At 51.7% G+C, this 25732-nt stretch overlaps 8 protein-coding genes across 8 annotated transcripts; 4 read left to right on the plus strand and 4 right to left on the minus strand.

The window, feature by feature from the left end:
- Positions 1 to 2204: 2204 nt before the first annotated feature.
- N7459_007327 (stress-regulated transcription factor RPN4) lies at positions 2205 to 4295 on the minus strand (the record flags this gene model as incomplete). Its single annotated transcript, XM_056946495.1, has 1 exon — positions 2205 to 4295. One exon carries the CDS (start codon positions 4293 to 4295, stop codon positions 2205 to 2207), a length of 2091 nt encoding a protein of 696 aa, XP_056798494.1.
- A 4209-nt stretch (positions 4296 to 8504) lies between these two features.
- On the minus strand, positions 8505 to 10632 carry N7459_007328 (putative cell wall anchored protein; the record flags this gene model as incomplete). Its single annotated transcript, XM_056946496.1, has 5 exons — positions 8505 to 9012; positions 9077 to 9555; positions 9696 to 10243; positions 10297 to 10398; positions 10467 to 10632. The coding sequence occupies 5 exons, from the start codon at positions 10630 to 10632 to the stop codon at positions 8505 to 8507; spliced, it is 1803 nt and encodes a 600-aa protein (XP_056798495.1).
- Positions 10633 to 12847: 2215 nt separating this feature from the next.
- On the minus strand, positions 12848 to 13306 carry N7459_007329 (histone H4; the record flags this gene model as incomplete). Its single annotated transcript, XM_056946497.1, has 3 exons — positions 12848 to 12873; positions 12939 to 13214; positions 13297 to 13306. The coding sequence occupies 3 exons, from the start codon at positions 13304 to 13306 to the stop codon at positions 12848 to 12850; spliced, it is 312 nt and encodes a 103-aa protein (XP_056798496.1).
- A 736-nt stretch (positions 13307 to 14042) lies between these two features.
- hhtA (histone H3) lies at positions 14043 to 14607 on the plus strand (the record flags this gene model as incomplete). Its single annotated transcript, XM_056946498.1, has 2 exons — positions 14043 to 14067; positions 14222 to 14607. The coding sequence occupies 2 exons, from the start codon at positions 14043 to 14045 to the stop codon at positions 14605 to 14607; spliced, it is 411 nt and encodes a 136-aa protein (XP_056798497.1).
- A 2704-nt stretch (positions 14608 to 17311) lies between these two features.
- On the minus strand, positions 17312 to 18585 carry N7459_007331 (uncharacterized protein; the record flags this gene model as incomplete). Its single annotated transcript, XM_056946499.1, is given in 5 exon segments — positions 17312 to 17449; positions 17570 to 17797; positions 17815 to 17974; positions 18128 to 18228; positions 18259 to 18585. Coding segments are annotated over 5 exon segments (954 nt in total), but the record flags the coding sequence as incomplete, so codon positions are not given.
- A 428-nt stretch (positions 18586 to 19013) lies between these two features.
- On the plus strand, positions 19014 to 20236 carry N7459_007332 (putative calcium/calmodulin dependent protein kinase; the record flags this gene model as incomplete). Its single annotated transcript, XM_056946500.1, has 4 exons — positions 19014 to 19101; positions 19464 to 19541; positions 19595 to 19815; positions 19871 to 20236. The coding sequence occupies 4 exons, from the start codon at positions 19014 to 19016 to the stop codon at positions 20234 to 20236; spliced, it is 753 nt and encodes a 250-aa protein (XP_056798499.1).
- A 1431-nt stretch (positions 20237 to 21667) lies between these two features.
- Positions 21668 to 23638, plus strand: N7459_007333 (MFS transporter; the record flags this gene model as incomplete). The annotated part of the gene is made up of 3 exons (XM_056946501.1): positions 21668 to 22036; positions 22117 to 23135; positions 23197 to 23638. The coding sequence occupies 3 exons, from the start codon at positions 21668 to 21670 to the stop codon at positions 23636 to 23638; spliced, it is 1830 nt and encodes a 609-aa protein (XP_056798500.1).
- Positions 23639 to 24350: 712 nt separating this feature from the next.
- Positions 24351 to 25539, plus strand: N7459_007334 (Mpv17/PMP22 family protein; the record flags this gene model as incomplete). Its single annotated transcript, XM_056946502.1, has 2 exons — positions 24351 to 25003; positions 25101 to 25539. The coding sequence occupies 2 exons, from the start codon at positions 24351 to 24353 to the stop codon at positions 25537 to 25539; spliced, it is 1092 nt and encodes a 363-aa protein (XP_056798501.1).
- Positions 25540 to 25732: the final 193 nt, after the last annotated feature.

Below are 25732 nucleotides of genomic sequence, written 5' to 3' on the forward strand. Positions count from 1 at the left end.
GGTAAGTACTGTGCTGACATAATGATAGCTGGACCTCGGTAATACGGGCCCCGTCCCGCTATCGATAAGAACGGCCCATACCTGCGGATTACCGCCGCGAGGAGCAGTTCTCCACAGAAAAACCTCTCCCAGCACGGCAAGTGATAAGTCCATTCAAAAAGCCACATACTCCACCCAGTGGGTCCCGTAGGAATCCACTGCAGGACGCGCTGACACCGCTGACCCCCGACATCCACATCCGCATCCACGACCCTGTGCCGCGATTGGATTTGCGTATACCCACCGGAGAAGGGAGGCACGGGGGGGGGGGGGGTCGGCTCTGCGCTCGCGCGCACTGCTTCACCGCAGAACAGAGCTAGGAGGTCCACTTTCTACGTAGACACCCTCACCCTCCGTTTCGGGAGGTTATCACCAGAGATGCCATTGGCGAATTAAATCCAGTTGCTGCTGCTGCGGTGCTGATCGGCCCATGGGGTGGGGTTGGGGTGGCTTTATTTGTGATTCTCATTCCTCTGTTCGTCTACGGTAGCTTATCGATGTGTACAGTACCGCGGCTTCGGTCCCTGGCCTCCAAGTATGATTCATGACTTGTTCTTATTGACTAGGTTCCAGACTCGCGGGTGTATTTCCTTCGAGATAGAAATTGAAGAATGTACAGTAGTAAGTGGGACAACAATACACCAGGGGGGCTAGCTGTATATGAGGGAAGGTGTACATATAGTAAGCACTTTCGGGATTACTATATACAGAAAACGACACAAGCACGCAAGTAGTAAAGGGATTACACCTTTTTAGAGGCTTCAATGGCAGCCACTGGTGCCCCGGTAAGTATACGACCGCGAGGGAAGGGGGTAAATTCTCCTACGATCGGATACAAGGAGTCACCCTGAAACCAGCAGCAGACAATGGCAAAGCCAACCAGAGGTCTGCAAAGGATCGAAACGAAAATCAAAGGGTTTGCATGGGTGCGATGTGGTCGGGGAGGCTGTACACCCCCATACACACGCACACAGTCGTCAACGAGCAGCGACGCGGGCCCACAGGGATCGTGGGTAGCTTCCTATTTGAAGCGGGGCGGACGGGGGAGAGCTTCCTGGATTTTGCACCAGTCAGTGGCTGTCGAGGGTTGGCTATGATTGGGCGTGAGCCTTGGAGCTGTCTTTGCGTGCCGCTGTCCCGTGGGCGGCTAGGATGTGGGCGTCGGTGATCTGTGCAGGAGCCTGGGGGCCCAGTGGGAGGATTGAGTGACCCATGCCCTTTTTTCGGGGAGGGACGGGGATGTGTTTCATATTGCGTTCTCATCTACGGAGGGGAAGCTAGGTGGGGCTGCGGGCTGTTTTCTTCATACTTATCATCATGCGAATCAGAGCCCCTTAAGACTCATAACGGCTCCTGTGCATGCGACATGTCAATTGGGGGAGACGGTTCGACTAAGAGATATCTAGGAAGGTCGAGTCTGACTTTCTACAGCATTTTTACTGGAGAGAGGAATCATTGCGTTCGATAGTCATGTTCCTTTTTTTGGTCCCCCACGTCTATCACATTATACACCCATAATGTACAATTTTCCATATTATACACCCAAGCCAGACTGTACGCAGCAATCAATAAAAATAAATCCCGTCATGTACAACACCCAACCCGAAAACAATAGCACCCGCCAATGCAGAAAAAATAGTGCATGCAAGAGACATCATCGCGTAAGATCGTACAAGAGTAATGATAATAATACAGCATAACAATGAGGTTCGTAACAGACATGAAAAGCCGGAAGCGAGGAAAACAAACAAGACAGCCCCATACACACAATTCTTCCTTCTTTTGTTATGGATCAGAAAAATGCGCCAGGATTCAACAGGGATCGGAGGGGCGCCCCCCAAGATTCCCGCACACGTCAGGAGCAGTATAGGGGGGGGGGAGCTCTCCACCCATGGAAAGGGTGGGGTGCGTCATCCTATGCTGTGGTGTTTCGATCGACGACGTACAGACGACGTCAGCCGAAGGATGCGAGCAGTTTGTTCGATGATGACGTCAGTGGACCGGGGGCTCAGGCCACAAGGCCAGGTATAATGTCCCGAAACAGAAATCGACACCGACGATCTGGGCCCGAAGTGGGTCCCGTCTCGATCAGGTCTGAAGTGACGTCATATAGAAATAAGGGATTGCCGTCATGATGATGATCATCGTGAGGGAGTGTGAGCGACTCAGTCACGGCCACGGCGACGCTGCTTGCCAGGCCAGTCCACCTCGGGGTGCACCACGCGCATATGACGGGTCAATGCATCGTTCCGACTGAACGTCTTCTCTTCAGTGCAGAGATGACAGCGGACCTTCTGCTTGCGTGCGTTGTGGATGGTGTCCTCGTGGCGGGTCAAATCGTAGGGTCGCGAGAAAACCGAGTTGCATGGCTTGCCGGTCGATGGGTTGATGCGCTCACACTTGTGTGGCCCCGCCTGGGAATTGCGCAACGTGGTGTCGCGTGTGATCAAATGACCACCAGGGGTGGTCTGACGATGCGCCTCGCGCTTGTGTCGCTGGAGCTTGGCGGGGGACTCAAATCGTAGCGTGCAGCCGTGGTAGGTGCAGGTGTAGGTTCCCGCATCCGAGGACGTGTTGTTGGGACGGGTGATACCCTCATTGACCGGCAGCTTGGCGTGAGCTTGAGGGGTCAATTCCACAGAAGATTGAATATCACTGCCAGAGGACTCCAAGCGAGGAATCGAGGCAGGGAATTCAGCAGACTGCTGTAGAAGGTTCTGCGGTGGGCGCTGGCTCTGCTGGGTGAAGCCGAACGGTGGCTGGACCGAGGCGTACTGAGCGGGGAAGGCATCCATAGAAGTCAATGTCTGCGACGCACGCAGCGATGAAGAACTCTCACGGCGCAAGCCGAGAGCGTCACCCAAGTTGAAGTCGGTCTGCTGTGGAGGGAAGAGCGGGGGCATCGCGGCATCCTCGCCCTCGTTGAAGTCCAAGAGAGCATCCTTGGGAGACATGGTTTTCAGATCCGTTGGGTTCGCAGACGTAGCCATGCTCAATCCGTTCTGGGGCATGGGAATACTGGTGGTCATCTGCGACTGGAGAGCCGTGGCATTCATGTCGCCCGCGAATGGGGAGTTCTGGCGGAAGGGAGATCGTTCGCGCTTCATGCCCATGGCTGGCGACTGCGATCGCGCGGACATGTGTCCCTGGTTAGCAGCCTGCAATCGGTCGGCGATGACATTTCGCGGGGCCAGCATGTTCTGATTCATCGGCTTCGACATCTGCGGAGCAGCCATGAGAGACGGGTTGTAAAGCTCGTCCTGGTAAATGTCGGAAATCGTGCGGTTCAGCTTGGGAACACCGATGGACATGCCGTTGTTGCCGTTGGCGTATTCTGAAAGCGCGTCGAAACGTAAGTATTCGGTCATCCATCGGTCAACTTCAGGAAATCGTCTCTCACCATTGGTCATCGTCCTCGAGGCGTCGTCAAGCTCGTCAAGGGTGGTCTGGGGCGTCACCGGTGAGTTGTGGCTCAGCGTCGAGACCGAGGGAGCCAGGGAATAGTCGCTCTGCTGTTGCTGCTGCTGCGGTGAAGACTGATGCTTGGACTGCTGGTCCAGAATCGCTTTTCTCACTGCCGACTCCGCGTCGAGACTGATCCCATCCTGTGTCGCTGTCTCGTAGCCCTGGAAGGGAGCTGTGAGGAAAGAGTTTTGGATCGGGGTCTGCACCGGAGTGGGCAGAGGTTTTGAGGAGCTCGTCGATCGGCGATGTGTGTGGTTGGGCGAAATGCCTGCCGGTACTGATCGTGAGGAAGCCGAGCTGGGCGAAGTCTTCTGAGGAAATGGAATGCGCGCGGGGCTCAGCAGCTGCAGGTTGCTGTCCCACCCTTGGTTGCCAGCGGCCAGCGGCTGTTGTGCCAACATGGGCGTATAGTACTGTTGGTATTGCGGCAGATACTGCGATGAGGTCGAGGCGGAGCTCTGGTAGTCCAAAGACGGGTTGTAGGACGACGCCGGGGTCATCGAAGAAGCCCCGAGAGACTGGCTGTCGCTCGTCGTCGGAGGGTGTGGGATGGAGAAGGTCGGGGAAGAGAAGGTGGGTGAGGAAGGCGCGGAAGAGGGCGGAGAGGCGAACTGGGTCTGAGTTTGGTTCTGAGAGTGGTGGTACTGGAACGGTGGCAGGCAAGACTGCGACTGCTGGTACTGCAGAGCGTTCTCGGCAAAGTCGAGCGGATACTGGTCGTCTTGTATGATGATGTCCTCCGGGTTGGTAAACGGATCGGTGATGAGACCCTTACGTGGGTACATAAGCATAATGGTATCACCACGGTTGGGACGTCAGCAGAGTGGGTAGCTGGGTGTTTGCCACCGGGGGAGGCGAGGATTATATAGAGGAAATCCCGACGGCTCAAGATCCGGATCGATCCTTGGACGCGGTGGCCGCGCTTTGACTGGGACGGAAAGACCGGTTCAAAGCTTGGGAAGAGTCTGGAAACGTCGAGAGACTCGTGATCGCGACAAGTCGATGGGACAGGTGAACCTTATTATAGACGGGTGTCTAGAATGGAAGTCTGGTTCTGGGGGATCACTCGATCGGAGGTGAGTTTTCCTTGGATTATAAAGGCAGATGAGTCTGGGTTGAGAAGATATGAGATTATGAGTAATAGGAGGGTAGGCTGACGAGTGGGAGAAGTGAGTACTTAAAAGGCGATCGCATATACCATGACGTCCCTCGGGTCCAATGGCGCCAGTCTCCATCTGAGACCCGGAGAGCCCGAATTTCGCTTTTTTTTTTTCTGGTATTTTCTTTTTCTTTTTTTATTTTCTGATTTTGGGTTCTTGGGCTGTTTTTCCGTACGGTGACGGGGGCTTGGTCCGGTACTAGTCCTCTTTGAGTGCTAGCGGTATCCGCCTGTACGAGTTCATTTCAATGCTTACGAATTGTTCGCGCTCCACTGATCGACCGGGGGGAAGGGTGTGGTGTGTGTGTCTGTGTCCTCCCTCTCCTTGCAGTCCTGCTATAGTGGATTCTGTGGCTTTCTCGGGCCAGCCACAATACCCACCAGTGGATGTAGAAGAGCAAATCATGGCTTGAACGAGGGGAAAGTACAGGACTGAACACAAAGCAAGAAAAAAGGTTCTGCCTACATTCTCCGTCGAGTCATATCGGGCGAGAGGAAAGGCAACAAATTGAGAAAAAAAAAATTAAATAAAAAAGGCTAAAACTAAATAGTCCAAAAACTTCGGAGGGGGGAACACAACATGCCCATTTCTCATCGCTTAGCAAGAACGTGGAAAGATTCCCGCAACACATCTGGAACTAGTCGGATCGAGCGCCAATTTTAGGACCGCGATTTTCTAACAAAACGGTATACATGCGGCTATCTCCATTAGGGGTTAAGATTGTAGGGCTGAGCCACACCTTGTTTGCCGCGTGACCCCAGGGAGACACGGAGGAAGCTACGGCCGAGGTCCGTTTTTCCGTTTTTCACTCCGGGGCCTTTCCCGGGCATTACTAAGGCCGATGGTAGCCAGCGCTGGGCAGCAATGTGCTGTCTGCACCAGCCACTGGCTGCTGCGCCACAATGTGGCATCCCTCGGTTTCGGAGTTCCCCTGCGTTCTCTGGGGTAGGATGACCAATCTGGCTCGGATTTAGACGATCGAAAGCAAATCCTGCCGAGCCATTTCCGAAAATCTAGCGATGCTAGACGCAACTGGAAACGACCAGAGTTCGAAGAGTCAGCTGACCCCTCGTGTGGTATGAGCACCAGCTGACCCAGTCTGAGTCACTGGTATATCCAGTGGTTCGGTGGTGAGACTCGATACAGTCGAGTCTCCCTATACAATACAAAGTGACTTCGGCTACACAGTCATTCCATGTTGGTCGAGTCACATGCCCCATGGCCTGATGGTTTCTCGTTTGACTCAGAGTGATTGTTGGGCAACAAAGACAAAATTCTTCCGATCCCTGATCGAAAGGCCCAATACCTGATGGACAATGGCCTACTATACTAGCGTGGTAAACGCAAGGTACCACAGTTCTCCTCGGGCAGACTCTCGGTAGATGGATTCGACATGCAGCCCGCATATCAGATCGGGAGATGGATCTCCGAACCGGGGGAGGCCCGAGGGTCGCCGTGGTGGGAGATACCGACCGGCCCCCCGACTGTCAACGCGACCGGCCGATGCAGGGTGCCTAGTGCCTTGGGAAGACGACATTTGCGACAAAGGAATGCAGCATGCAGCTAGTGCGGTTGCCCGCGGAGAAACGTGCTCTACCCAACACTCACACAAACAAGGCGATTACAACGGATATTCTCTCAGTTTACCAATCAAGCAGTCGGCCCTAGCGCTGACCGGAACGCCGAGACGGGTCCGGGGTGCGACCCGAACAGTCTAGCCCCATTATCATTCTTCTTCTCTGGAGTAGGGTCCTCCGGACCAACTCCACGTACGACGATATCTCTGCGGCCGGAAAAGTATTCTTGGATCAGACACAACGTGGGCTCGTCTGGGGAAGTGGCAAGGTTTTCATGGCTCACTGGTGGCATGTACAGACGCATCAAGGACAACAATCCAACCATACGCAACGCACATGCGTTGTACATACGATGTCCTACATGTTTGAACCACCACCAGCTGGAGAACAGAGTATCGACCTTCTTGATTGGGAAACTGCATATCAGCTCGAGTCAACCACCTGCCAACGAGGGAGACCCGTGGCCCCTGCATAAACCCGCGAACGAAGAAAAATTTTCATCGGCATTCAACTCCGCGCTCGAGCTGTCAGCACCTTAATGCGGACATAGGGGTGCCGTGCCCGCCCTGTGCTGCGAGAAGGTCAATCATGCAGGCATATTTAGAAACCGACTACTGCAGAAGAAATTTTCAGTCCATGCAAATGATTGGCCGAGCCACAGGTGCAGAGCACAGCCACAGAGTGTGGTATGGCAGATACCGCGTGGCGTACCGCTAGGATTGGTATGGTAACACTGCAGCAGACGCACTAGAAGCCACGATCGCATTCTGGAATCCTTCTAGCGGCCCCCGGCAATGCGGCACCGGGACTGTCCGGTGTTAAGCCAACGCTTCCGCGGAGCTACAGTTGCATCTACTGTACATTCTAATCGCATGGGAAAATTTCTTCCATCGCGACTTGCATATTGCATTCCACCACTCCTCCCATGGTGGTGGTCAGCCCTTCCACACCTCCCTGCAGGTCGTGCCCGACGGGGATATCTGTTTCGCAGAGCAGGCGAGTTTCCGACTTGTCCCGATTGTGTTGTGGTAACGGTGGTCTACTGCGAGTCCTTGACCTAAGACACTCGTGATAGAGATTGTGCTGAGCAATCTATCACACTGTACTATTTAGTATTTTTAGAAAGAAACACAAGAAGAAATTTCTAGAACTCTGGTCCACGTCGGCAAGATTGATGATCACGCAAGGGATGTTTGGGTGACTACCACCTGGGGGGTTGTATACTCCGTCTGCTGATACAACGTAGTCAAAAACCATACTGCCTTGAAGCACAGCCCTGATAGGCTATCATGCATATGTAGTCTATAACTCTGAATCTCGCTTATCCAAGGACTTGAAATTTCTATCCCCGTCATCCGAGCCTTGAGAGCCCTTGATTCGACGGGGTCGCCATCCGTGTTGCGTATCCACTGGGTTCACCGAACAGATTCGAGCTGATCCCAGCCTACCTTCATCCAATCACTTTCCATATCCCGATGTCCTGGATGGGATAGTCGCTTATTCCTGATAGGATTTGTTAGTCGCGTCTTGGCAGTGCGAGACATGTGGCGAATCCACGCCATTCTGAGACAAGACTCTCGAGCAACGTGGTGATATTCGTAACTGCAACCACTCAGCATGCATGAGGGGTAGGTGAGCAATCACTCCAATATCATACAACCGATCTTGGCTGCGGTAGTTTTGCAGACGGGCATTGTCTGCCGAGGGCTTTTGTGCCAGGCTATCCAGCGAAGATCTACCAACGAAGGCTCGCTATGGGTGTATCATAAGAGGATACCCCAACCTAGGGGTTTAAGGCCAACGAACAGGCCGTTAGTACGGGTTGCAATTTTGACACCTCCACGGTTTCACTTCCCAGAAAGTCTACCTGTAGGTCTCTGACAATACCGGAACTCTAGCCTTGTTTGTCCTGGCTACTTACACCCGTTTTACTGTATGGATGGCTCGCTAAAGGACTCCAACAGAACTAGATCACCAAGGGCCACTTTAGGGGGACCCGACACGCCGGGTGAGACAGTTGAGTCTAACAAGACAGCCAAGCCACATTTCCAGTCATAAACTGGGCATCGGAATGGCCATCTACAAGATCGACAACATTTGTCCTCTTTTGACTTCTCCGCATATTACTGTCCAATACATGATTCAAATGTGTATCAGCTAAAGAGCTCTGGGTGGAACCATTAATTGTCTGTCGATTATTGTAGCCTCGCGAACACGACATGGCTGAAAAATATCAATCCAAAAGATGCTTGAACGATAGCTGTCAACGATAGGAATCACCGGCTCTTGGTCTATCTACAGACATCCTATCGGGGAGTTCAGCAGGTATAGCACCGCCATACATCTCATGCCTCGCGCGCCCATCCGCGCCGGCATTCATTTCATGCATGCCAATAAAATTTTCACGCCGTTGTCCTTCCGAAGTAGGATCCAACTCGGCTGGTCGCCCGCGATTGCGGAATAATGCTTTCGAGAATTTGCCGTATATCCCCAACTGGCTCTCAGGAATGGTAGTAGAGAACTGTACTTCTCTTGGGGCATTCTGCTTTCTCCTTCGGTAAATAGAAAAGAGTGTCAGAATGACTGCTAGAAGAGCCGCACCGGCCACCGATCCGATTACAACGCCGGCAATTCGGCCGCCGCTGAGGTGGTCGCCGCGGGAGGGCGCGCTGCTGGTGTTTGTAGCGGCACCACGCTGGTTAAAGAAAGCTGCGACTTGTGGGTTGCTGAAGCCGTGGAGTGGTGCGGTTAGAGTGGCATTTCCCGCGGCACTTTGGGGCTATTAGAAACATGATCGACTCTTGGGTAATTCATCGAGAGCACATATGATCTTACCTGCCACCAATCACATTGTAAATCTTGGACGGGACCATATACACGCCGGAATTCACGTTGTAAACACTGCCCCATTGAAGAGTGCTGAGGTCCAGAATGGCCACGCTCTTGACCTCCCAGTCATATCCGTTGGTCAAGTTGGTGTACTTGGCCCCGCCGACAGTCAGCATCTGTGATCTAGCAGCAAGGTGACAAGTATGGCTATATCGCGGCGAGTCTCCGGCATAGATGTTTATCCACCTAAATGACGGCAGCGAGAGTACATAAATCTGGTCGAAGCCTGCATCGGCTTCACTGCCAAGACCCCCATACAGGTAAATATTGTGGCTGGAGTTGTCTGCTGCCGATACAGCGACGACGCAGAAATCTGTTCGTGGATCTGGGATATCCCCCCACGTTGTCTGTGTGTACCAGGTGCCATCGGATGTTCCATTTTTGATAGATGCAATATCAAGGAATTCGACTATGTCCAATCTAGCCTAGCATTGCGCGTGGTAGAGGGTCAGTTGGGAATTCTGTACGTTCATGCAGCAGTCACCTACGTATGTCGAGTTGTCACGATCTGCCGTGCTGCTGGCCATCGTATCTTTTATTATCCCTCCTATTGATACTAGGATACCTCCCGCGCCAATATTTGGGATATAAGACAAGCAACCACGGGCGCGGGGGTAACCCTCGACCGAGGATGTAGATAGATTTTGAGCTTCTTGTGTGGTGGTGTTGATAGCGACAAGGCCGTCCAGGAATTTGAGAAAGGATTCATTGTTGGCGTATTCATCCGATGAACCTCGGTCAATATAGCATTCAAGTAAAAGGCCATGCCTCGGTCTGTCGCTTCGGTCCACGCTCCCCCGGCCGGGCGATATGGAACCGTTTGAGAAATGTCGTATTGGTTCCAGACGTTGTCCAGCGTGCCGTGCGACCATAGGGTGTATGCCATGGAAGTCGGCCAAGCAAAGCCAGGAAAACTTCTATTCGCAAATGACACAGTCCCTCCGTAGAGGTAAATGTTGGGATCATCCGGCGCACCGACATACAGTGCACCAAGAACGTTGTTTGGAGGGGAGGTTCCGGTATTCGGATTGGCTGTCAGGTTGAGTGCTTGCACGGAGATGTTCGTCTTCCAGTCCCATGACGAATTTAGGGAAACCGTAATTAGATACTCATCTAGATCAAATGAGTATGCGAACGGTTTGGTGGGGTTCTGAGCAAGGGCATACTGTATCCGATAAACTCCGTCCCATTGGCATATCCACCATTATTGTCACCGATGAAGACTTCCAGCCCACCGTCAATGTAAAGGTTGTTGTTTTTGACAACGGCTGTCCTCGTCATGCTGTGTTCATTGCATGCTCAATTGGTATTTGGGGAGGGGCGAATGTAGACCAACATTGATGCCATAGCCGCTGGCAGAAGTTGTTGATCGGATCAATACCGGAGGACGAATTGGCAGCCGTAACGGCCTTGGTTCCGAGGATTATACCCATCAGGGGAGTAGTGAGGCGCATGGTGACATCTTTGGACCGCAACTTCTGAATCTGGGCGCGATGTCCCATCTGGTGAAGAGATTTGGAGGATATCTGGGGTCGCCCACCCAACAGCCAAGTTAATATGGATTCTAGGTCACAATACCGTGTCAGGCCCCCGCAGCCAGATAGGATAGGCTCCGGTCAGGGATTGATGGCTGGTGGCCATTCAGAAGCCGCCGAGTGCATTCGACTCGCGAGCTGCAGGCGCCCCTGGTTAGTCTGGCCTCCCCTCTACAGAAGACCCTCCACACCCGATCTCCGGTCCATGATATACTGTACACTGTGCTTGTGCAGTGGGGTGCTCGTGGGCAGGGATGATTCCAAGTCCCCTAGGTGAATTGCATCGGCTTCTGGGTCGTGTGATTCAGTCCGATCTCGCCCTTTTCCCATAATTCTCGGTCCGTTTTTACTGTCCATGTATGTAGTTGCTCATCGTCCCAATGCTTATCCGTGGAGATCCCCTCGTGTGTGATTAGCAGCTCAATCTGCCTTCGACGAACTGGTGTGGTAGTCCGGGTCGTTGGTGAGTGAGTCTGTTGGGAGATCGGCATGCTCTTGTGCATGATGGCTGCCGGGCCTCTCGCATGGTGTATGAGTAGCATTCCTTGGCTCGTGCTGGCCGATCGTCGCAGCTCCTGGTGAAAACAATCTAGAGATCGTCGTTGCGGTGGGGGGTTGACGGTCTGATTGGAGTGGGATTGCAGGATGGTGATCTGCTCTGGGTGTCCCGAGGCTGAGCTCGGGGTGTTTGCTATCTTGGTGCTGCAGACGTCTTTGCCCCATCACGCGCCGGTGTCCGGGCGCTTTATATTGTGGCAGCCACAGTTGAAGCGATTGTTTTTTCTCGGTCGGGAAACTTCTGTGGTCTCGAGGCTCGTACCATTTCCCGAGGTTGGTACTGTAGATGCTCGGTGTATGGAGTGTATATAGGCACTTTAGGATTGACCAAGGCATCAACTTTAGATTCTTTCCTCGGTGCCATTCTGTGTAGATTTTGGGTTTTTCTCGGGCATTGTTGTATTTTGCGTGGGCCGCCTGGAAGCTGGCTGTGGTGGGCACTGTTGGGCTGGCCTCCGTCACGCAGAACTAGGTCATTGCAAGTGCAAAGAAATCGGTTCTGCGAGTCCTGCGTTTTGTTTCGGTCGCATTTGCTTCTTCTGTGGACTGCGAGTTCTAAGCATCACAGTGTTCTGTGATCTCGGGCGACTAACTCTGTTCGAGTGTCGGTTGAACCCCTACTTTGGGGGTTCAACTGGGTTCAACCCTCAGTTCCCCCGATGATGGATGTCAGTAAGTTCTCGCTTTTTACAGCCATGCAGCTGGTGTGGATGCTTAGTAAATGATTCTTGGTTCGTCTTGACAAATGCTGTCGTGTCTTTGGTAATTGTTTAATTTGTATACTGTCTTACCATGGTCAAGTCGGAAGTGAGTGTTCAGTTGCAGATTCGATATATATCCACCGCATAGGTGTACCACCACCATTTTCACCCCAATAAGACCGCAATGAAAAATTCCAACCCGATCCTCCTCCACCAGAGTACATACATAGATGAGGATTGCTACTTCCCACGGCCATAGTTTTATACCAGAAACGCCGAGAACCCAGAGATGCCGAGACGGCAGAATACACAGGCCATGCAGCTCCAAGGTCGACTACTACGAAGGTAATCCAAAACGTAGATGTATAAGAACAATCCAGCAATTTTACACCAATAGATCTGAAGACTGAATAAAGCACCTGCCTCAATAGGTCGCGATACACCAAGTCAGACTAGCATACACCATACCCTCCTCCAATGGACACACGAGACACAACAGCAAGTGCCCCCCAAAGGGAAACCGGGCAACAACGCGCCCACCAAATACGAAGACCAATACAATCCCATACCATGACTCAAGAGCATATGCACAACGCGCCACCAACAGAAAAGTACCATAACAAGCTACACAAGAGGAACAAAGGCGTTGTTCGAGTAATTGTATTCGTATCGGATCGCAGCTCAGATTACGAGCGCGTTTCTCCCACCATTTGAGTGGTGCCAGCCATGTGATGAGGCCGCTATGATACAGGAAAGCTCAGAAGCGAACACTAGCAGACCCATAGTGGACGCGAAAAGTGGTAGTCGTGTAATAAAATCAAACCCAGAGACCCATGACGATTGTAAAAGAAATCAGAGAACACCCCAACGTCCCATCATACCGTGATAACAACCCGGAAAAGAGAAAAAAACATGAGACGCGTTTAACCACCGAAACCGTACAGAGTACCTGGAAGGGGAAAGAGGTTAGCGACGCGTGAACCACGACACTCGACGCGTGGAGACCAAACTTACGGCCCTGGCGCTTGAGAGCGTAGACAACGTCGAGGGAGGTGACGGTCTTGCGCTTGGCGTGCTCAGTGTAGGTGACGGCATCACGGATGACACCCTCGAGGAAGGTCTTGAGGACACCACGGGTCTCCTCGTAGATCATGGCGGAGATACGCTTGACACCACCACGGCGAGCGAGACGACGGATAGCGGGCTTGGTGATACCCTGGATGTTGTCACGCAAGATCTTGCGGTGACGCTTGGCACCGCCCTTGCCGAGACCCTTGCCACCCTTTCCACCTGTTGGAACGCGTTAGAAGACGCGTCAAGGCAACAAAAAGCGGAGAATAGACATTCGAAGGCGGGGAAGGGAAAGACTTACGGCCAGACATGATGGATAAGAAGTTAGAAAATTGGTAGAAAAGTGGAGAACGGTTGTTGAGAAGGTCGACGAGAGATGGATGGGGGGAGGGAAGAGACTGAGAGGAAGGACGGAAGGATATTTGTATCAGACGGCCGGCGGGCGCGGGGAGTTGGAATCACACGCTAGCGGGCGGATCGACCAATCAGCGTTGCGGATCCGCGGTGGCAGTCGTGATCTCCCGGCTCCTCTTGGCCGAAACGCCTGGATGCCGCAGTCCAACTCTGATCTCGGGTCGGGATGCCCTCAACCATGCAAATCAAAGGGCAGGAAAGAACTGGCTTGCATTCCAAAAGTCTGTAGCATACCATAGAATCCTCAGATCAGCCCTTCCATCTCCCTGGTGGCCGGGATCAACGACGAGACTCCGGTATTCGAGATCCGGCTGATCCGGCACGCTGATTGGCTGGCGGGACTCTGGCTCGCTTAGCCCTTTGGCGCTGGCCTTTGCAGGGAGAACAATCAAGCCGGGCGGAGCAGCTGCTTTCCACGCACTTAATGCTGATCTGCGTTCCGCTCTCTGATTCGTCCACCCTCAAACACCCAGATCACCACCCCCTGCCCGCCTGCTACAAATACCTTCCCCCGCCCACTTCCTCCTTCCTCCTTCTCTCTCTTCCATCCATCCCGTCGACAACCCACTTCATCGACAACACCCAACTTTCCATCTCCAAACTCCACTTTTCCATCAACTTTCCACTGAAAAGATGGCTCGTACCAAGCAGACTGCCCGTAAGTCCCTTCTCACTGTCGCTGCCCTCGTGGTCGCTACCCCGCTCTTTGTGGTGTGGCCCCCTTTGGGGGTCACTTACCACTTTGGGACGAGGCGCGACGCGAGTCGCGTTCTCTCATCATAACATGGCCATGGCTAACCCATCCATCACAGGCAAGTCCACTGGTGGCAAGGCCCCCCGTAAGCAGCTCGCCTCCAAGGCTGCTCGCAAGGCCGCCCCCTCTACCGGTGGTGTCAAGAAGCCTCACCGCTACAAGCCCGGTACCGTCGCTCTGCGTGAGATCCGTCGCTACCAGAAGTCCACTGAGCTTCTGATCCGGAAGCTCCCTTTTCAGCGTCTGGTTCGTGAGATCGCCCAGGACTTCAAGTCCGACCTGCGCTTCCAGTCCTCCGCCATCGGTGCTCTCCAGGAGTCCGTTGAGGCCTACCTCGTCTCCCTCTTCGAGGACACCAACCTGTGCGCTATCCACGCCAAGCGTGTTACCATCCAGTCGAAGGATATCCAGCTGGCTCGCCGTCTCCGTGGCGAGCGCTCTTAAGCGCGCCATGCAGCTCTTTTCTTGATATCTCTGGGTAGGCGATACGGGGTTATGCTTTTTCTTTATTCATGACATCGGCGACAAATGATGGGTTTTGCTTTCGAATATCAATGGGTTTCGGAACCAGGTTGTTTCTGAATTTGCTTTTTTACTCGCGTGATCAATGCTACTGCCATCGTCGCACCGCGGGTGGTTCAGTCATGGGCATGTACATTAACAGGATTACCTCTTAACATGGTTGCCTTAGCGAGCACCATCTCATGACATAGACGCTGAAATGCGATCTTCTATGATTCAACCTGTTCCCATTCTTGCTTTGTGTAGAGGTGCGCCCGGTGTTGGGGTTGGTTGCCTTCTGGGCGCGTCGCGTTCGTGTTGATGGATGCGACCGTAGTGAAGGCTGGCTGTTGGTCTGGCCGTGATGCGCCCGGCACTTTCAGTTGCCTAACCCCCGGTTGGCCTGATTTTGACCTCGCTTTCGTCATCCACACCCAGTGAAGGAGTAGTACTCGCATTCCAACCCTCGGCGTCTGCTGCCTTTGGCAGGTATTCCATTCTGACATCTCGTTGCGACAGCCCATCGCAGACCAAATGTGACCGAGTGTCGGTCTGTACGAATCAACTTCGGCCTATATAGCCCCGACAAAGAGAATGCAAGATAAAGCAAGTCGCCGACAAGGCAGTTCCCCACCAAGGCAGCGCAATCCCTTCGGTCGCAATCAGACGAAACACCCCGGTACCCTATCCTGCGACACTAGACATCGCCTGTCTCCCAGTGCCCACACGTATGTATGCACACATAGAAGCATTTGAGATGCCAGAATTCCTCTGATACATCTATTGCGGTCATCTCCAAGCCTCCATTCACTGGTATCGAAGGTTTGCCATTCATGCCTGATTCTCGCTGCTACACGATGACCTGGATGAGGGGGGCGTCCTGGCAACGATAGATGCACCCGCCATGGTAGCATCCATCCCAATATGAATTGCCAGCAATCTGGTCCTACAAAATGCAATCCTACTATGACTGAAACTGAGCAGCATTCAGGCTATTTCCACTGTCGAAGCGAGTGCGTGTTCCGCGCACGAACCATGCATGACGAAGACGTCATGATTAGCCGGACATTCACTTCCGTGCAGACGCAGAGCATCGACTTTTTCGTCCTTTGATCCTAGACCCTCCAATGGCTAAAATGGCTTCAAATTTACATTCGATGAATCGCTCGAAAGTAAGGAATACAGACCTGTCATTATTTTGACCAGATCAGAATTTCGTGTTCGAGGATCACGAAGTTCAGATTCCCTTAATGTGAGAATGAATGGAGATGAACCGGGCCTCGGGTGGATCCAAACGGTCGCCATCGTTCTGGCCTAAGGCAGGCACAAAGGAACAAAGTGACACCCGGACAAAGGAGTGTACCCAAAATGCAAAAGGTGGCTTCAACCATGAAATTTTCCTCTTCTCGGTTCCACGCCACCCGCGTGGTCGCGATGGCCGAATTATGGTACGGCGTCGTCGTGCCTCGGCTCCGACAGAGAATTTGGGTCCGGATCAGGGTTGATTATTGACTGGATTGGTGCATGAGGCTCTGCTACTTTTGCGAATTTGCATTTTTGCATTTTCTTTTTTCTTGCGAGACCTGGGAGAGGGTGTGACGGAGGACGAATGATTAGCAGGCGCTCGAGGTGGCTGATTTGACCTGGTGACAGTGTGGGTGTCTTCCACGGTTGGATTAAATGCCGACTGTGAGTCATATTCGACTCCTGGTTCTGCTTGTCATCTAGGATTGTTGCCACCGGAGTTGCATGGATATCGGGGGAGTTGTTCTTGTCTTTGTTGGGCCTTGATTTGTAAGGTGTCAACGTGTGTACTATCGCCGCGCTATAGGGTATTCCCTACTTTATGGCTAATAGTGCAGTAATAGGACAGTGATTTAATTTGTCTCTGGGCTACACTGAGCCTGCTTCAATGTGTACTCCTGACCAGAGTCCAACCCCTGTGCTATAGTTTGTCATGTACATATATCCTTCATCCGGGACCCCGAGCTGCGAGAACCCCGAAAATAATGAAATCGAGGAACCAAAGGGGAATCCCGCTTGACTTGGAATGCAAGGCTGCATAACTAAACACATTCGATCTGATCTCCAAGCCCCGCAAGGCTCGAGCAAGAGTGGAGTAGTCACGCTGTGCAGAGAGTAGTGTGAATGACCACTACTTCCAAGGTTGGGCATTCAATATTGCATTGTAACCGAGTGTAGCCTCGGCAATGACTACCGATTGTAAGCCATTGAGAGGCCGCCACTTGGTAAAACGAAGTCTGTTATCATGCAGGGTATAGATGCCAAGGTAACATCGATCTGAAGCTAACTACACGGTGCTACATACATAGTTTGCAGCTAAAGTCCGGAAGCAGACCCGATCGCTAGGCCTCCCACTACTATACAACGGTTGCTGCTTATCGAGGGTGGGCCATGCATTGCGCTCTATAAGAGAGATCTCATCTTGAACCCGTTCCTGCACAAAGACAGGGTCCAGTGCCTGATCTGGCAATTAGCCATCGAAGTGATGTCGTACATATGTACTCGTGGGCTGTGTACAGTCCCTGGCCACATACAGTGACACCTCATAAGTTTGAGCACCCCCCTTAGACCCACACCCCTATTACATAATATTCTGCCGGATAGAAAACCTCCATGAATTCAACTAATATGGTGTATACCAGCCCTGGCTCTCAATAATCGCCTGCACACGGTGTGGCATAGTCTCTGACAGATGCTGCAGGTGTGATAGGTCCAGTTCATCCCATGCTTGCTGCGCAGTAGCCACTAAAATCTCTTTAGTCTAATTATTATTCAATATATGAATAAGATCAGGTCGAATCTTATAGATTTTAGCCTTAAGCAAGGCCTAAAGATTCTCAATAGGATTTAAATCCGGCGAATGAGGTGGCCATTTCATAACCTCGATATTCATCTCGGCTAAAGCTTCCTGGACCACATGTGCAGTGTGTGTTGGAGCATTATTATGCTGAAAAATCCTATCCTCGTTTACCATTAAAATAGGCAAGACTCGACGGTATAAATCTTCAATCACGAATCGATTAACACCGCTATGCTCAGAATTCGGGTCTCTAAATAGTGGGATAAGTCCAGTTCGGCGCACACTACCCGAAAATATAGCCCAAAACATCTGTTTAATTTGTTTACTATGTTGTGGAAGTCCTTGACATTGACCACTTTTTGGTTAATCTTTTGGGCGTATAAAGGTCCAGTCACGTTGAATCCCAATCCCGCGTTCAACAGTACACTTATTAGACTAGAAGACTTGAGCCTAATCTTCAGGCGTATAGTATTGATATTGAATTGCCTAACGAAGCCGTTTTATAGCATATTCTTCGGTTAAATATAGGCGCTAACTGCATCGCCACTTTTGTAGGTTATCAGTATTTAAAAGTCTTCGAATTGACTTATATCGAACCTATAAAAGATTAGTATTAAGTTATAAATCTATTAAGAAAACTTAACTTTATGCGAAACCTCTGCAAGCATATCCTCACACGTAATCTTAGGATTTTCCTCAATTGCAGTTAATAACTGCTTATGATCAGCCTCGGTAAGCTTCTAAGGGCGCCCAGAGCGTGGTTTTGACACGCCATTAAGGCGTTCATGGTCCTTTTGGATGGTATATCGAATACCAGAGAGAGAAACGAATGGATATCGTTTATGGATACGTTTATATCCCCATTTGGCAGCTGAATGTAGCTCATATATATGCTCACGGAGCGCTGGTGTAAGCTCTGAGCGAGGAGCTATGGAAAATTGGTGGTCTTTGGGTATAGGAAGAGAAAATAAGAGGTTAAGTGGGTAAAACACGTAGAAACGCGTTGATTTACTAGGTTCTACTAGCGCGTATAGGGGGTAGGCGGTAAGAGGAATATAGGCGGTGAGGGTAAAGGGGTGCTCAAACTTATGAGGTGTCACTGTAACTTACGAAAACAACCTCCATCTGCATCACTACTAGTCAGAGAAACAGTTGGAGATTCCAGGAAGCGTTTTTTAAAAGTAAAAGACGACCTTTTTTTTTTTTTTTCCCTCGGAGAAAATACAGCAAGATTACTACTAAAAAAAACTCTCTACTAACGTAAGTCTTCTCGAGAACTAGCACGTGCTGTACAACGGATAGCCATTTCGCGTAAAATACAGTATCTCAGGTCAGACCTGGCGTAATATGATTGGTTTATTGGACAGCCAACCCGACCGTGCACCTCAAGTCTCCTACACATCCTTGGAATAAATCCTTTCGATACTCCCGAGAACACAAAGTACCATGTTCCGCCGTACTATCACTAGAATGGCTTTAGCACCCAGCGAAATCATTGGAGCTTCCGGACACCACTACAAATTCAATGAACTACTTCAAGACCTCACATCGGTCGTGTCTGGTTGGCAACGCCTGGGACCCCATTCGGGAACGTTATCATATCATTCCCGCGGGTACGAACTGACATTTTGCTAGATCCGGGCGGGATAAATTTGTTTTGAAGGATATACCAAAAAAAAATCTTCTCTGGCTTCAATGAGAATATACGCCCAACTTCACGATAGTCCCTATTTACGGCAACCTTGTGATACTGTACCAGACCAGCGCATATGTTACGACTCGGTGCCCGGGCGCACTTAGCCAACAGGCCCAAAAGACCAAATATACTAGAACTCTACGTTCTAGCATGCCCGGGACCGATATAAGTAGCGCGCATCGTTAGGCTTAGGTGAACCACGCCTAAGTCCTAACAGCATATTTGTATACAAATACCTAACAGATGACTTCTTGAGCCTCGTGAACAAGGGAATCCCAGTGCAAGCGAGGAAGAAGACACTCAAGGCCAGTCTGCGAGGCATTGCGGAAATGCACGGCCGACAAATTGTACACCTTGGTAATTTCAATACCCTTCTACGTTATCCCCAATATACATGCTAACCCAAACAGACGTAAAGCCCGATAACATCATGGTTGATTGGCATGTCAATGCCGATGAGGAGGTACTGATCGAAAGAGTTCAAGTCACCGATCTAGAGAATGCCGCATGTCTCCCCAGAGGCAGGTGCATCAAGGGCATGGCAGCTGGCAATGATAACTGGCGTAGTCCAGAGGCTCACCTTAGAGGCGAACTCAATAAACCCACTGACCTGTTCTCATTCGGTGTTGTGGTAGGTACTGTCGCTCCCCTAGAGACACAATCCTCTAACAGGCAGTCCTAAACAGTGCATCTATGCGATGCTCGGCCGTGTGATCTTTGGGCCGGAGGAGGATTTTGAAGTGCACGAATCGAAGGGTGCACTGCCTGCTTTTATCCCCCTCCAACGCCAGGTTTCGTACTTTGGTGATCAGGCAGGGATTGATGGTCTATTGAGGCATATTTCTGGCGATCATATTAGCTGTCAGGTCTTGCGGATGCTCTGGGAAGACAGAGAGGAGGATCATATCCCGTATATACCATTCTCTGAGTGGCCTGACGTTTGTGATGTCGCGTGCAAAGATCTCATTTGGGCATTGACCAGTCTAGATCCCACTAGGCGAATCACAGCACGTCAGGCAGTACAGCATAGGTGGTTTGTCGATATTGAATGATAGAGCAATGAAGGCGGTTTCTAGGTTGACTAGTATCACTTCTTTAGCACTACTAAAAGGTTGTGTAGTCACTTTGTGGATAATGAGATGTAGTGTTCTTTCATAATACTCGTTGAGGATCCATCCAAATGGCCTCATGCTGGCTTTCGGAGTGATTATCTCTTTATCCAGCACCGTGACCCTAGGAGGTTGCGGGCTTATAAGCAATCGGAAGAAACTCGGGGCTCATTTATGCGGATTTGGTCCACCAATCCTAGTTTTTTTAAGGCTGAATCACACATGGAAAACAGAACAAGACTCAGTTCATCTGTCTTGCTGAAAGCGTCTTAATGCTCTTGAGACTTCATATGGCAAAACAGATATTGGCGGAGACCATCACCACCACACCCGCTTGCGAATCACTGGATTATACTGTTGCTAAGTGAAACTTCGTAAGTTATGTGGCCAGAGACTGTATATGACATGCTTACATTGAGCACAATACTCGACACCGTATCATCTGTACCTAGTCATATGTAGGAGCCGGATCATATGTACAGTATGTCTGCTATATGTACAAATGACAAATATATGTACATATATGTGATGTGCCGGAGTGCATACCCTGCCATCACAATCAGCGTCGTGAATTCCAGCCAATCATTTACGTATCCCAGCAGGGCCGTGCCGAGTAGCCGACGCACAACGTGGGCGTTATGCGTGCACAAATCACGTGGGTGACATGGTCCACGTTCGGCCGGACTCTGCTTGCAGCGGTGGTGATGCTTCCGTCCAGTCGAGCATTGTCTTGCAACGCAAGAATGGCGAGCATGACTCTTCTGGCCTACACCTAATAGCTGTCAGGTCCCGAGTCATTCTCAGTTATCATCATTGTGATCGCCATCTGCTATCGGGCTCCTGAATCACGCCCATCAACTCCTGCGCCCCACTTCAGCATCCTGATTCCATGGACGGGGCCGATGACAGCCAGTGATTCTTCGTTGCCGGGGCGCTTATCCCTGAGCGATATGCAGAACTTATGTACCTTAATACCCAGCTGCGCGGCTTCGCTCCGGACGCCAATAATCTGTAAAACCCACGAAATCGGTTCGTTTATTAAATAGGAGCCTCGCCCTGAGATCGGCGACTGCGCCTTTTCTCTCTTCCTACTGTAATCGCTCAATCTGAATCACATCTGCAGCGACTTCCAAACAGCAAATATCCAATCCCACCGGCCCTTTGACCCTCTTCAGCAGTGCTCAGTCCGGTATATTCCCATCGGCGGCTGTTCCCGAAAACGGTAGATCTTCGGGGCTTTGGATTTCCCCTCCAAAGAGACACAACACTACCTCACCGCACATCCATCTCTTCTTGTTCACCCTCTCGCGATCTTAGCGTGCTCCTATTTCTCCAGGCCATTGTCGACAATTACACCCCATTCGTCTGCCCACAATGGCAGGCGACGACAAGAATCATGAATCTGAGAAGCTCGAGCCCACAACCCGCACCAAGATCCCCTTCTGGCGGCTGGTCGTCGATCAGGGAGTCGTGACCCAGGAGATCATTGATTATCCATACCCCGGCTCAGGAACCGACGATGACCCATACGTGGTGTCATGGATTCCCGACGACCCTCGGAATCCGATGCTGTTCAGTGAAACGAAGAAATGGTCATACACCATGATCGTGGCCTTTGCGACATTGGCTGTCTCATTGGTCTCTTCCGCCTACACGGGCGGCCTGGAGGAGATTCTGACCCAGTTCCATATTGGAGAAGAAGTGGCCACTTTGGGTGTTTCGCTTTTCGTGCTGGGATTCGCTGTAAGTCCTAGCCACCATACCCCCCTGAATATGAAGCTGGGCTTCAAGTAATCAAATAGCAAAATGCTAACGCCTCATAGATCGGACCCCTGCTCTGGGCCCCACTCAGCGAGTTGTTCGGCCGTCAGATCCTATTTATCACAACCTACGCCGCCCTGACGGCATTCAATGCTGGCTGCGCCGGTGCTCAAAACAGCTGGACCCTGATCATCCTCCGATTCTTCGCCGGTTCCTTTGGATCTTCCCCTCTCACGAACGCCGGCGGTGTCATTGCCGACATGTTTCCTGCCAAGCAGCGTGGTGTTGCAATGAGTATTTTCGCCGCTGCGCCGTTCCTCGGACCCGTTCTGGGACCTATCATTGGTGGTTTCCTGGGTATGAACGCTGGTTGGAGATGGGTGATGGGCTTCCTGGCTGCTTTCTCTGGTGCTGTTTGGATCATTGGCGGTTTGCTGATGCCTGAAACCTATGCACCGGTGCTCCTCCGTCGCCGCGCCGAGAGGCTTTCGAAGCTTTCAGGAAAGGTCTATCGGAGCAAGGTTGAGATTGAACAGGGCAAAGTTTCTCTTGCGAACGCATTCAAGATTGCCTTGTCCCGCCCCTGGATTCTCCTGTTCCTTGAACCGATTGTCTTCCTATTGTCTCTGTACATGGCTATTGTCTACGGTACATTGTATATGCTGTTTGCTGCGTTCCCCATTGTCTACCAGGTGGACCGTGGCTGGAACCAGGGCATTGGAGGATTGGCCTTCTTGGGTATCATGGTTGGTATGCTTTCTGCCGTGGTCTATTCGCTCTGGGACAACAAGCGATATATCAAGACCCAGGAGCAACATGGAGGATTCGCGCCGCCCGAGGCTCGCCTGCCTCCTTGCATGATTGCCTCAGTCACGATTCCGGCGGGTCTGTTCTGGTTCGCGTGGACGAACTACCCGTCCATCCACTGGATGGCGAGTATCGCCGCAGGTGTTCCGTTCGGCTTTGGAATGGTGCTGGTCTTCCTGAGTATCATGAACTACCTAATCGACGCATACACGATCTTCGCCGCTTCCGTCTTGGCTGCGAACTCCGTTCTGCGCTCATGCTTTGGTGCAGCCTTGTAAGTTGAGAAAGCTCTCCCACTGGCCGTATACCGACCTATATACTGACATCCATCCCAGCCCTCTCTTCACCACCTATATGTATAATAACCTAGGAATTCACTGGGCCTCTTGTATCCCTGCCTTCCTGGCGCTCGCCTGCCTCCCCTTCCCCTTCTTGTTCTACAAGTACGGCGAAGCTATCCGCAAGCGTTGCAAGTTCGCCGCCCAGTCTGATGCATTCATGCGCAAGATCATGGAGCAGGTCAAGGCCGGTCCTTCCCCCGAGGAAAAGGAGATCGAGTTTGACCGCACCGAAGCTCCAGCGCCGCACGATTCGGTATCCAGCGAGTCCGACTCCAACTCCAACGTCGACGAGTTCCCGACCACCGGGCGCATCCGCAGTCGCGCTCCCTCTACAGCGTCCGCCCGCACTGCAGGCTCTACTGCGCAGCGAGTACCGACTTATGAGGGCAACCCGTACGACATTGACCGTGTTCACACCCGCGAGTCCTTCAAATAAACACCAACCTACTCGAGGCATTGCTCACCTCATTGATGCACCCTATACACGTGTCGTCACCACGATAATCATAGTACTTATTACGCCGCGTGCTTTGTTGCACGAAAAGTATCATATTGTTTTTGCATCGTGCGATGACCTTGCTCCCGCACGCACTCTGTCTCTTTTTATACCCTGATGTATCCCCGTGTTCAACTGGCGGACGACCTGATGTGTTTATGGGCCTCACTATCTGCATATAGATTTGGAGTTGATGGATATAGTTCGGGCAATTAAATTGATTTTTAAATAGTCTCAGTGCATCGAGGGATGCAAACACTTCCACATACTACATGTAGGAGCGGATTGGTCTTTCTCAGTCAGAAGCCTGAGCCGATCGGAGTTAAGTTTAGTCGGGGATTCACAGTACTCGCTGTCTCCGACTGCCGATTCCGCATGTTCCTGCACAGCCCTCGATTTCTAATCTCGTACGCATTGTGCTTTTCTATCATTATCGATCGCTGCCGGATTTTCACTCTTTTTGACCCTGAACCTGGATACACGGTCGTTGTTTGCGTTCTTGTTCGCTCCGAGAAGCCCTTCGGTTATCGCTGTTTCCCCCTTATACGCTTATCGCCACATTCGGATATTCCGCCCGAGAGATTGGCGGATCAATCTGCCCTTCACGTTTGATCTTTGAACGGGCTAGACACGCCGGTGTTGCGTCTTGGATATGGGTCTCTTCCAAAAGGGACTCAGAGTCCAATCCTCTACGTTCGTGATTTGTCCGAGGCCGACTGCGCCCGGCGTTCGACCGCCGCTGCGCCGGCTGCGACAGCCACGACGACACCAGTCCTCGACGCCCGAGGCACCGAAAGAGGGAAACGCTACCGAACATGGGTCCCCTGTGAACTCGAATACACCCGCGAAGAACCCCTCTGAATCAAGTGTTTCTTCTCCGACGCCGGCTTCCGCACCGTCCTCCGCCTCGTCCCAAACCTCGAGTACCGCTGCGGCAGCTGCAGGTGCAGCGACCACACCGTCTGCAGCGAATGCAGTCGTTCGGTCTCGGGGCCTCCGTCAGATCATCAAGGATAGTCCGGCGGGGCAGTTTGGACGGTGGTATACTGAGGTCCAGGCGCGGAAGCCGTACGCGACACAGTTCTACAGCTCGATTGTGATCTACTTGTGTGGAGACTTGAGCGCGCAGCTACTCTTCCCTTCGGAGGGGTCTGCGCCTACGAAGGCGACGCAAGATGACCCCCAGACATCTGCAGAGCCAACGGACGACGATGTGAAGGACTCACGGGGCGGGTCCTACGATCCGTGGAGGACAGTGCGACATCTGATTGTGGGAGGAGGGTCGAGCATCCCGACGTATAACTGGTACGCCTGCACTCGTTAGGCCCATATGGAGAGCAGCTCTTGGGCTTAGTGATCGCAATCCTGGAAAATTTTACGATGACTGATGTTGCGTCTCCAGGTTCATGTTCCTCCACAAAAACTTCAACTATTCATCCAAGCTGCTCTCGATCTTGACCAAGGTCACGGTCCAGCAGATAGTGTTCACTCCAATCTTTAACACATACTTCTTCAGCGTCCACTCTCTCCTTGGGGGCGCCACATTTGAAGAAACCTGGGAGCGCCTGAAGAAAGCTCTCCCCGTCAGCATTTCCAACAGCGTCAAGCTTTGGCCGGCCGTGACAGCGTTCAGCTTTATGTATGTGCCGGCGCAATTCCGAAATGTCTTTGCCGGTGTCATCGCTGTTGGCTGGCAAACATACCTGAGTTGGTTGAACCAGAAGGCTGCTGGCGAGGTGCGGGCAGCCGAGCTTGCAGCAGCGGCAGCTGAGAAGAGCACGACCCCTGGCGCGTCGAATGCCATTCCAGGCAACATGGTCCATGCAGCAGGTCCTGCGTGAACTAGAGTGGCGTTTTACGATGTTATCTGATCTCGGTTGGCCATTTTGTATAGATTCTATGCCCTGACGTTCTTGGCACTCGGGCTCTTTTTGGTTTTATTCGGAGCGATGCATTTCCTGGCTGATACTAAGCTTAGACAGTAGACATATAGAAATTCTTTTTTTTTTCTATGCTCCTCTCCGGATAGTGTGT

The sequence above is a fragment of the Penicillium hispanicum genome (assembly GCF_028827665.1).
Source record: "Penicillium hispanicum strain IBT 35686 chromosome Unknown utg000006l_segment0_segment0, whole genome shotgun sequence".
NCBI classification, from domain to species: Eukaryota; Fungi; Ascomycota; class Eurotiomycetes; order Eurotiales; family Aspergillaceae; genus Penicillium; species Penicillium hispanicum.